Source organism: Hippocampus bargibanti, linkage group LG13, assembly GCF_051943395.1.
Source record: "Hippocampus bargibanti isolate YZ-2025 linkage group LG13, ASM5194339v1, whole genome shotgun sequence".
In the NCBI taxonomy this organism is placed as follows: Eukaryota; Metazoa; Chordata; class Actinopteri; order Syngnathiformes; family Syngnathidae; genus Hippocampus; species Hippocampus bargibanti.
Genome location: NC_142746.1, coordinates 18,642,675 through 18,654,536, shown reverse-complemented (window position 1 = coordinate 18,654,536; position 11,862 = coordinate 18,642,675). Strand labels below are relative to the sequence as shown.

General features: G+C 39.3%; 1 protein-coding gene across 5 annotated transcripts in view; it reads right to left on the bottom strand.

Annotated features, from left to right (window-relative positions):
* cpeb3 (cytoplasmic polyadenylation element binding protein 3) overlaps positions 1-11,862 on the bottom strand; it is a 24,406-nt gene continuing 12,544 nt past the window's right edge. For 3 of the 5 annotated variants that reach the window (XM_089011767.1, XM_089011763.1, XM_089011764.1), the window contains 7 exons: positions 11,547-11,570; positions 9,878-10,045; positions 8,511-8,600; positions 4,143-4,261; positions 3,654-3,768; positions 1,903-2,084; positions 1-605 (listed from right to left, as the gene is read on the bottom strand). In XM_089011767.1, coding sequence (XP_088867893.1) covers positions 378-605; positions 1,903-2,084; positions 3,654-3,768; positions 4,143-4,261; positions 8,511-8,600; positions 9,878-10,045; positions 11,547-11,570 — 926 coding nt within the window. In that variant the 3' untranslated portion in view covers positions 1-377. The remainder of the gene's footprint in view (positions 606-1,902; positions 2,085-3,653; positions 3,769-4,142; positions 4,262-8,510; positions 8,601-9,877; positions 10,046-11,546; positions 11,571-11,862) is intronic. The other 2 variants (XM_089011765.1, XM_089011766.1) reach the window with 1 other exon arrangement.

The window sequence follows — 11,862 nt, the reverse complement described above, 5'->3', positions numbered from 1 at the left end:
TATGTCCATGTTCTTTTTAAATTAAATTAAAATGATCCATACATGTATAGATAGGTACAAAATTAAAAATAAACAAAATATTTTGTTCCTAAGATATTCACATGGTTCCACCTCTTTGAGGCCGGCCTTCACCACCTCATCCAATCAAAGATTGAGCTGAAAGTAGTCAAGTGTTTGAAGTTACATCATGTACGTGTATGCGGCGATTGAGGTGGTGTGCCAAAGTGCAAATTCTAAGCTTTACCTTCTCACAATGCTTCATCAGACAACGTGTTGGGTTAGAGGGTGTGAATATGGGATTTTTTTTTGTTATTTATCATGATTTACCGACTGATTTTTAGATGTATTTGAGTATGAGATGATCAGGCAGACATGACTCAGCTCCAGCGAAAGGACACGTGTCGAGGACGGTCACCCCCTTCTTTCACAAGTGGCTTATGGAACTCTCGGCCTGCTCGCGAGTGAATGCTGGCCCAGCAGTACTCGCAGTAGTACTGGAGACATGTCACATTGGCGCAGAAAAAGGGGGCAAATTTCCCCCCGCAGCGCACCCCCTGGCATTCATCGCACATCTGATCGTCAAGTACGTAAGGCTTCACCTCCACCTGAGAGAAAGAACAAGAAACATACTCCTCCGTTTAAACCCGTATTTCACACGGCTATTGTATATTGCCCATTTGCCGTTGCCCTGATTTTTTTTGGGGTGTTTGTAAGAGCTGATTTTTAGTGGGTGTGAAAGGTTCCCTTTTTGTTGCGTGAGAGATTTTTTTGGGATGTAAAATTTGCTGGGGTTTTTTGTTACGTCTGTGTAAGCTGTCAGTCATACAGGAGTGGTCCATCGAAAAAAAGATTTCTTCAGCCGTCATCTGTATTTCTTTGTAGGTGTCGGATGTTTCGCTCCTTATCCGAAAAGCTTCATCAGTGAACTAAAGTTGTGCTGGTAGCTCTGACCCTAGATAGCTCCCTGGACTACTCCCTGTAGCTAATCTGTTTACTTTTGTTCTGTCTGATTATGATCTATGACTGGCTCTGATTGCCCCATTCGCTCTGGTATCACCTCATCAGCATGACTAAGCTATAATTGATGAGGAACTAGATAAAATTATCACAGAGAAAGCACCTGCAAGGGATCATTCCTCAAGATGGTGAAAGAAGGTTACATTCCTCATCTAGTGTTTAATGCTGATGAAACCGGCCACTCTATTCCATCAAGCCATCACAAAGGTAAATAAAGCGACTTTATTATACAGTACAGTTTATTTCTTTAATTATAATACCATAGCACATTTATTATACATAAAATAAGGTATATTGTGTGTAGTTTTAAGGCTTAGAAAATTAGAAAGTTATATTTTATGGGGACCTGGGAACGGATTATTCTCATTTCAATGGTTTCCTATGGGAAATTAATTTTTGGGATACACACTTTTCACCTTACACACTCTGTCTGGGAACCAATTAAGTTGGTAAGCCAAGGTATCACTGTACTGCTAATATAATTCGCAGAAGGGAATTTAAAGTGTTGTCACACCCTTTCGGTTAAATACTGTTGTCCACAAAAATAGGTGGGTACAATGAGGGGGGGACCACGCCTTGAAGAGGCTCAGTGTTATGAATGAAAACCAGTCTTGTTCGGTCATAATCTATTGACAAAGAACAGGCAGCAGTACAACATGGGTGGCTCGACATGTGAGGAACTATAATTAAACCAATCGTGTGTGTCCACAACTGGAAACGTGTTGGCCAAAATTGATGAGACAGCTATGGCTAGCTTTCGTTTTTTTTTTTGTAAAATGAAACGTTCACCATAGTGAACATTGAACGCACGAGGAAGATGCTAAGAGGGTGTTCGGCCCTAAGTCGTATCATTGGAGAGGAAAGGAAGTCTCAGCGTATGCTTACCCTTTTGTCAATGTCATTGTGCTGTAGCTGAACAAAGCGAGCGCTGATGGCGGCAATATAGCTCTGCTGATTGGAGAAGGCCACGCGGCCGGCCCCCTTTGGATATTTGAGCTCCGGGTCGGTGTCAATGCCGGCGTAGCAAACGCCGCCGTAGAGACGATCCATGATCATAGCCAGCTCCACTGTGAGTGGGAGACAAGAAACATTTGATTAGCGTTAGCATGTGGATTGAACGACTTGATTTTAGTGTAAGCATGTGGATTGAATTACTTTACTATTATTTTTTAAGAGGAAGTCAGCTTATTTTTTTCCAATAATGTTTTTTTGTTTGTTTTTTTAACACAGCACCCCTTTTAATGCTACATTTGTGTAATAGGAATGAAGCGGAAAAATCCACACAGTTTTTAATAGATAGCTTAAAAATAGCAAATAGATAGCTCGGTAGTTGTCTATCTATCTATCTATCTATCTATCTATATATCTATCTATCTATCTATCTATCTATCTATCTATCTATCTATCTATCTATCTATCTATCTATCTATCTATCTATCTATCTATTAGCTAGCTGGCTGTCTGTTGGCTATCTGGCTGGCTAGCTTTTACCTGTCTAGCTGGCTAGCTGTTGGCTGGCTGGCTATCAATTAGGCTGGCTGTTAGCTGTTGGCTATTAGCTATTTATTATAGTTAAAAAAATCAAGTCATAAGTAAACAAAATCTTGTCAAATGAAATTTATCTCGAGGTAGGATATCTATTAGTGACTGTGTCCTGTGACTGTGGGGTGACCTTGGGAGTTTTGAAGAGTGCATGTAAATGAAATGTATTATTATTATTATTACTGTATCTGTTAGCTAGCTTTCTATCTGTCTGAGTTACTTCCGGGTTGAGTGAACGCTGGCGCGTGTGGCTGCCGCTACTCACCCACAGAAAAGCTTATCCTGTTACTGTAAAGTGACCTTGAGAGTTTTGAAAGGCGCTTATAAATGAAATGGATTATTATTATTATTATTATTAATCGATATCAGGGACGGCCATTTTGACTGAAAATAACATCACAGTTGCTCAGGACTCAAGTAAGGATCAATCACAGCTCGCCTGCTTTCTGAATTTGGGAAATTTGATGTGATTAATAATCAAAATATTGTTTTATATAATGGTTTTAGCTATCTAGCTAGCTACTTATTTAGCTAGCTAACTCGTTATAGAGCTAGCTCCATCGGTATATCATGATAGCAAAAAATCCATATATCTAGCTAGCTCGCTAGCTAGCGAGCTAGCTTCATGTGGTGTGCCTTATGTTTTGAAAACTTTTATAGATAGATAGATAGATAATAATAATACATTTTATTTCAAGCGCCTTTCAAAACACCCAAGGACACTTTACAATAAAAACAATAAAACAAAGCACATAACAATAAAACCATAAGTAAAATGATACATAATAAAATAGCAGATAGAACTATACATTGAAATAGATAGAATAGATATATAATTTGCGGCTATACAGAACAAACAATTGTAAATAACTTTCTTTGTTTGACTTCTTTCAGTGGCAGTTTAATGTCCTGTCGTACATTACAAGGTTTAAAGTAATTTAAAAAAAATAAATATTGCATTCCGCTTAAATACTTCAGACAAAGCATATTCATGACAACTACAAAACTTCATACACATAACTAGAATGTATTTAAAATCCGTTTTTAGAAGCTTTGGGGCCAAGTAATATCACACCATTAGTTTCGGCAGCTACCTGCACGCAAAGGCCGGGGAACTCCCCCTACAAAGATAGTCTTGCGGGGGTCTAAAGGCTGGGAGCCATCCATGACAAAGTCACTGTCACTCAGGTTCCAGGGACGGATCTGGACCTGTGGGGAAACCGGAGAGCAGGGTAAACCAGGCCAAATTTGATACCCGATTCCTTATATCTGATCCAAGTCAGCAAAACTGAACGATTATCCTATGGTAAATGAGTAATTTTTATTTATTATATCAATAAATACTCAATCAACGTGACCACGCTTGTACCTTGAAACTTGTGTAAGTCAAGTTATGTTTTGCCATTAAAATGAGTGGAAATGCCATGAAAATCCAAAATATTACACCTTGTAACATTTTTAATATGAAAACTAATATTCTACATTTTCTTGTTCTTCACAAAAGCATACACAAAGGATAAAGAATATATGCCCATGAGTACTGTTGTATAAATATTAATTGACAACTTTGGGACTTTTCTCACCGGTTTATCTTTGATGGTGGGACTGGACACGCACAGGTAGAGCTTACTGTCCTCCTCGATGCAGGCATCAATCAACGCCTGAACAGAAGTCTCCTCTTGGAAAAGCAGGAAGGCATAACCTGGAAAGGAGGAAATAGATTTTGAGAAGAAAAGGTTATGGAGAAGGGTCAAAACGATGTCATGATTCCACTCCATCATAGATTTTCCAGTTTTTATCAATATTTCAATCCCTGAAATTCAGGCATTTGAGCCTGGTTCTTATCCACATAGGTCACAATGTCCGTTAAAATACAGTGATACCTTGGTTTACGAACTTAATTGGTTCCCAGACAGAGAAAGGTGAAAAGTGTGTATCCCAAAAAATAATTTCCAATAGGAAACCAATAAAATGAGAATAATCCGTTCCCAGGTCCCCATAAAACATAAATTTCTACTTTCTAATTTTCGAAGCCTTAAAACTACACAAAGTATACCTTATTTTATGTATAATAAATGTGCTATGGTATTATAATTAAATAAATAAACTGTACTGTATAATAAAGTCTTTGTGCTTTCTTTGTGATAATGTATATATAATAGTTCCACATCAATTGTGTTCCGTTTAGCTGGGTTGATAGCTTTTTGCATCAAATGCACAGATCGCTTGTGTGGGTTGCTTGTGGAGTCAGATTGATGGGATATTTTAACCTTGCAATCCACACTCTGCCTTTGAACTATCAAAGTTGAAACTCTCTCATTGTCGTCTGCCTCTCTCTTTAATGTTAAAACCACCTTCCCTCGTGCTGCGTTCTTGACCAATCACATGACTTTATCCGAAGACTGGGGGCGGGGAATAGAGGACAAAAACAATCGACTGCCATTTTGTTGTTAGAAGAACGGGCTCGTTCGCGAACGATACATCACTCAGTGAGGCAGCTCCGTGTACAAAAAAAGTTTGTATGCCGAGGTAAAGTTCGTATGCCAAGGTAAAATTTTCATAAATTTAACGTTCGTAAACCGAAAAGTTCGTAAGCCAAGGGGTTCGTAAACCGAGGTATCACTGTACCCTGATTGATGCCAGAAACTCCCCAGCAGTCACCTTACTGTCTCAGAGTGACACTTGTACGGAACCATAGAAAATTCAGTGATGCTCTTTGAGGCAAACAGAAAAAGGAAATCAGTCAGTCACTCTCTACAGTTGAATTATTTAGCACTGGGAGCCCGACGTTTCCCCAAGGTCGGCATGAGGCACCATTAGGCCGATTATGGTAGTATAAGACCAGCTCATGCATGCTTATACCAAACCAGCAAGGCATAGGGGGGCTTGGATTTATGGGTTCAGTAAGTTTAATGGACAACCGACGCCTCCGGAAAAGTTATGTTCATAATTTGTAAAATTACTTCAAATGACTTCTACTGGGCATATTTTACAAAGATTCCAGGATATAGCTATATTTTACGTTTTAAGAGTCGCACTGAATATTCAGGAAGTCTTGTTTTCGAGTTGATGACGATACCTGACGTGACATCATGTCTGGAGCGCCCCTGACCGAGAAAGTGACACACAATGCATTTTGGGTACTTTGTTTGGTCTGGAAACTTTGTTGATCCGTGTTGATGGCGAAATTAGAAGGAAAACACATAAATAACGTGATGGTGAATCGTTGTGTGTTGCACCAAGACTACTATTTGATACTAGTTGACACAAATTCCCAGCAGACAAATCAGCCCATTCCCAATGGAGATTGGGCGCCATCTTGTGCATTTTCTGGGACGCTACATTGGAGTCCTGGCGGCTCGAATTGATACGGAATTACTTCTTTAATCGATTGCAAACATTTATGCTTTCCTCTTCAGAACTATTTGAATCATATTCATAACTGGATGAGTAACAAGAAAGCATACTTTAAATTATTTTTATTGGTGTTTTGCATTTGACTAAAAATATCAGCCTGTGTGATTTGGGTATTTAAGATGCTATAAAAAAAAATTTCCTGATGTCAGTTAGGAAACCAAAAAATGGTGTCGGTTGTCCTTTAAGGCAACAAAAAGTACTTTTTTTCAAATCCCCAAAAATATTTGGAAGGAGTTTTAAAATAGAATCCCAAATAAGAATGTGATTTGGAACCATGAAAGTCCCTGTGCAAACAAGTAAAGTTGACAACTGGTTGTTCACTAGGTTCAGAATACAAATCTGCTTCTTGACGACTGTAAACTTGTCTTTTTCAGGTTTGTATCCCAAACAGCATTTCAAGATGGTTGCCGTAATGAGAACTGTTGGACATCCCATCTCAGCAAAACTAATGTAACTGCAGTTTTGCTCCATTAAAAAAAAAGACAAAACAAAAACAAAAAAAACCAGGGCATGAAGTGGCAGAACTGGATAGCAGTTCACAATCTTCCTTCCACAAGAGGGAACAACATGTTCCGTGACCCTAGACAAAAGAGCCAAGAACTCAGAGCAGACAAGTGAGTCACTGGCGGCAGGATAGCAAGTGAGAAAAGGTAGAGAAAGAATGCGCATGATGTAATGCAAATTCAAGTTCCAAAATCCTAGCGGTTCAATGGAATTGCTTAGAAAAATGCTTACCCATCTGTTGAATTTACAGATTTCTAAAGAAAAACATGTTGTGCATATATATTTATTATATATTTCAAACTTTTACCCCCTTTTTCAGCTTTGAGGACTTTGCGCTTGTAAAGGATTGATAGCAAGCGAGATAACTAGCGAGATCGATAGATTGATAGCTAGCGAGATAGATAGGTAGATTATCAATCTATCAGTTTGATAGCTAGCTAAATAGATTGATGATCAATCTATCTATTAATTTGATAGCTAGCTAGCTAGATAGATTGATAGCTAGCTAGCTAGATAGATTGATAGCTAGCTAGCTAGCTAGATAGATTGATAGCTAGCTAGATAGATTGATAGCTAGCTAGCTAGATAGATTGATAGCTAGCTAGATAGATTGATAGCTAGCGAGATCGATAGATTGATAGCTAGCGAGATAGATAGATTGATAGCTAGCGAGATAGATTATCAATCTATCAGTTTGATAGCTAGCTAAATAGATTGATGATCAATCTATCTATTAATTTGATAGCTAGCTAGCTAGATAGATTGATAGCTAGCTAGCTAGATAGATTGATACCTAGCTAGATAGATAGATTGATAGCTAGCTAGCTAGATAGATAGATAGCTAGCTAGATAGATTGATAGCTAGCTAGCTAGATAGATTGATAGCTAGCGAGATCGATAGATTGATAGCTAGCGAGATAGATAGATAGATTATCAATCTATCAGTTTGATAGCTAGCTAAATAGATTGATGATCAATCTATCTATTAATTTGATAGCTAGCTAGCTAGATAGATTGATAGCTAGCTCGCTAGATAGATTGATACCTAGCTAGATAGATAGATTGATACCTAGCTAGCTAGCTAGGTAGATTGATAGCTAGCTAGATAGATTGCTAGATAGCTAGACAGATCTATTATTTTCCTTTCGGCGAGATAGATAGAAAGATTGATTACAGCTCTGTAGTTGTTTTTGCAGCTTCAAGCAAGTACGATGTCATCATACACAGTGGTGGTAATGTGCAGCTTTCAGGCAATTTTGCCATCTCCTTCAACCCCAAACACAGACCAGAATAGCTCCTTAACATTTGCAGTATCAACCATGTTGGGTGATATAGGGCGCATGTACCTGACATCACCATAGTGACCAGACTTCATTGCGGTTGCCATGACATCGTAGACATTTGAGAACCGAAGGCTGGCCTGCATTCGTGTCATGATTTTCTTTTCTTTTTTAGAGGCCAAGAAATTATTCATAGCATAGTACATGCTTTCACAGGGAAAAAAATGTAGTAAAAATCAAGCTAATGTGAACTCATTGTTTGAGGCAAAATACTTGCTAGTTGGGTGAGGCATTCAGTGGTGCAATATTTGCCATTGGCCACCACTGGTTCACAGCTAAAAATACGCCCTTATATTTTCCTGTCTTGTAGATAACAGGTTGCTGCACCAACCGAACACAGTTAAGGTAAGCAATTGTCAAAACAGCTTGTGAAGCCAAAACCTACTTCCCAGGAATAGATCCTCCAGATGTAGTTTATTACTATATGTATGCGGAATGCCAGTTATTTCCAGGGCACCTTAAAAGCTTCTGGTAACCGTTCCACTAAAGAGCCATTCGGGTGAAATCTCATGGTGTATGATTATTGTGATCAAACAGAACCTGTAATGCTCTCTCAGTATGAGCTATGATTTCTGAGTACGGGTAACATGAACCTGTGATAGTGAAAAACAACCAAAGTGTTATTTATTGGTGTAGTTTTTGATGTCCGATGGGAAAAATCCAGCTTTTGTTTGGACAAACTAATGTTACCTTTCGGCGGGAAGTAGGATTTGCTCTCAGCTTTGTGGGGCCAGTCTACCACCAGGTGTCCATAGCGACGGAAACTGTTGGTGATCTCATCTGTTAAAATAGTGGGGAGCGGGTGTGGGTAATCAGTGGAGGTTATTTTCATGTTTGTTGTGCTCATTTGCAATGACTTAAAGGACAACCGACACCATTTTTTTTGTTTCCTAACTGACATCAGAAAAACTTTTATAGCATCTAAAAATACCCAAAACACGCCGGCTGATATTTTTAGTTAAATGCAAAACACCAGTAAAAATGAGTTAAAGTGTCCCAAAACTACTTCAAAATGACCCCGGAGATGCCGAGGTTCATAAGGTCCCGCCCCCTTGTTCGTGATGTCACGCCAGGACGTCTTGCCTTGCTCGAGAATCAAAACAATGGCTTCAGATTCGGAGAAGATGCTTTGTTGTTACTCATCCAGTTATGAATATGATTCAAATAGTTCTGAAGAGGAAAGCATAAATGTTTGCAATCGATTAAAGAAGTACTTCCGTATCAATTGGAGCTGTCTGGACTCCAATGTAGCGTCCCAGAAAATGCACAAGATGGCGCCCAAGCGCCGTTGGAAATTGGCTGATTTGTCTGCTGGGAATTTGTGTGAACTAGTATGAAATAGAAGTCTTTTGTGCAACACACAACGATTCAACAGCGCATTATTTATGTGTATTCCATCTAATTTCGCCATCAACTATGGATCAACATTAAGTTTTCAGACCAAACAAAGTACCCAAAATGCATTGTGTGTCGCTTTCTCAGTCAGGGGCCTTCCAGACGTGACGTCACGTCAGGCATCATCATCATCAACTCGAAAACAAGACTTCCTAAATATTCAGTGCGTGTCTTAAAACGTAAAATATAGCTATATGCCGTGGAATCTTTGTAAAATACGCTCAGTAGAAGTAATTTGAAGTGATTTTACAAATTATGGACACAACTTGTCTGGGGGCGTCGGTTGTCCTTTAAAAACATTATAGTATAACAACGCACGCCATGACCATCTATTGGATATTTTTCTATGGATAGATTGACATGGATAGGCAACATCAAATATGAATTGAAAAAATATTCTGAAAGGATGATCATTTCAATCAATTCATTTCGACATGGCAGTTCTTTACTTCAACCGATTATTTTTCATTTATTTCCTATTTTGCTTTACCAGTCATCAAAATGGACAACAACAAAAAAAACATATCTGATATTTTTTCTGATTATTGATGATATTTATTCATTAAATCTGTTTTTTTTTGTTGTTGGTACTTCAGGCAAAGACGAAAGTGGACTTTGCAGAAAATTCTGGAAAAAGAACAAAGAAAATATAAATACATTACCTTCATCAATATCTGGGGGTAAGCCTCCAACAAAGACCTTGCGGGAATAGCGCTCCATCCTCTCTCCGTTCTGACAACGGGTTGGAGAGTTCAAACCAGGGGTCATAGAGAGGTCACTGCGGCCATCGTCATGGAAGCCGTCTTCAAAGGGAAAAAGGTAAGAACGACCTATGGTGGGAAGAGAGGAAAGGCAAGGAGGAAAAGATTAAGAGAGGCTGTAAGAGACAACGTAGGAGTTCTAGAGAGTTCCTCAAAATAAATATCTGACATCATCCACCACGTCTGTAAGCACTGCACTGAATCCTGCTCATTCATTCTGTTTTTTTATACATCAAAGGTAAACGTGTTTATTGTTTAATCCTATACCAAACTCTAAATCTACTATAAGAATGCAGTGCTTCTAAAACGGACACAAGGTCGTTCACAGAAAAAATGAAGGCCAACGAAGTGACAGTTTTAGTAGTCCCCAAATCACTACGTAGCGGTATATAATTTCTCTTTTCTCCCAGCAACCGTCTCAGGCAATAGAAGAGGTTGAAAAACTTCTGTTAATTTGGATTAACGAAAAGCAGCTAGCAGGGGACAGCGTGAGTGAAGGAATTATCGCCGAGAAAGCACGGCAACTTCACTCTGATATCGTCAAGATGCAACCTGGAAGCTCGTCATCCATTGATGATTTCAAGGCTAGCCATGAGAACTTTAAGCGTCGTACAGGGATTCATAGTGTCATTCGACATGGTGAAACAGACAGTTATGACGATTAAGCTGCTAAAGCTTACAAGGAATCATTCCTCAAGATGGTGGAAGAAGACATTCCTCATCAAGTGTTTAATGCTGATGAAACCAGCCTTTTTTTTGGAAAATCATGCCTAACCGGACTTTCATTACACAGAAAGAGAAGTCCGTCCCTGGGCATAAGCCTATGAAAGATAGGCTAAGCCTCCTTTCTACAGTCCTTATGGAATGTGACTCTCCTTCCAAACAGTAACTCCCTCCTTCCCACCTACCTCCACCTACTCCATTCCATCAAGCCATCAACGACCACCACAAAGGTAAATAAAAGGACTTTATGCTTTCCTCTTCAAAACTATTTGAATCATATTCATAACTGGATGAGTAACAAGAAAGCATCTTCTCAAAATCTGAAGCCATTGTTTTGATTCTAGAGCAGCGGTTCTTAATCTTGTTGGAGGCACCAAACCCCACCAGTTTCATGTGCTTATTCACTTCTTCCAATGACTGTGCCTACTAACTGCAGTCTAGACTGAGGGGTGGACCTCTGTGGCAGAGGAACCCCTGAGACCGACTCGCCGAACCCCTAGGGTTCGATCGAACCCGGGTTAAGAACCACTGTTCTAGAGCAAGGCGCGACGTACTGGTGTGACGTCACGAAAAAGGGGGCGGGACCTTCTGAAACTTTCTGAGGTCATTTTGAAGTAGTTTTGGGACACTTTAACTCATTTTTATTGGTTTTTCATTCGACTAAAATATCAGCCTGCATGTTTTGGGTATTTTAGATGCTATTAAACGTTTTTCTGATGTCAGTTAGGAAACAAAAATGGTGTCGGTTGATCTTTAATCAATCACAAGACAGATGAGGAAGCCCCCATCTTTCACAAGATATACAGTAGTGGGCAGAGCAAACAGGAGCCCTAAAGAAGAGTATTACCTCTTCTGCGGCCAAAGCTCCGGGCTGTTGTCAGGAAAGTATGGGGGGAAAAGACAAAGAAGAGACAGCAGGATTGGGGCATTAACACAGGTAGGGGAGAGATGCAAAGACATTTTGTAGAAATAACACCAATCCAGGAACACATTGCTAACTAAGGTAACAGGAAAAACAGTTTCCCACACCTAACCTTGTTCCATTGAAAAGGCAGTATTTTTATTCTACTTGTTGCAAATTACTGCTCGTTCCTTTGCAACAGTTTTGTAGGTTACGTCACGGAAATAAGTGACATATTTGGAAGCGTAACAGATTACTGGAC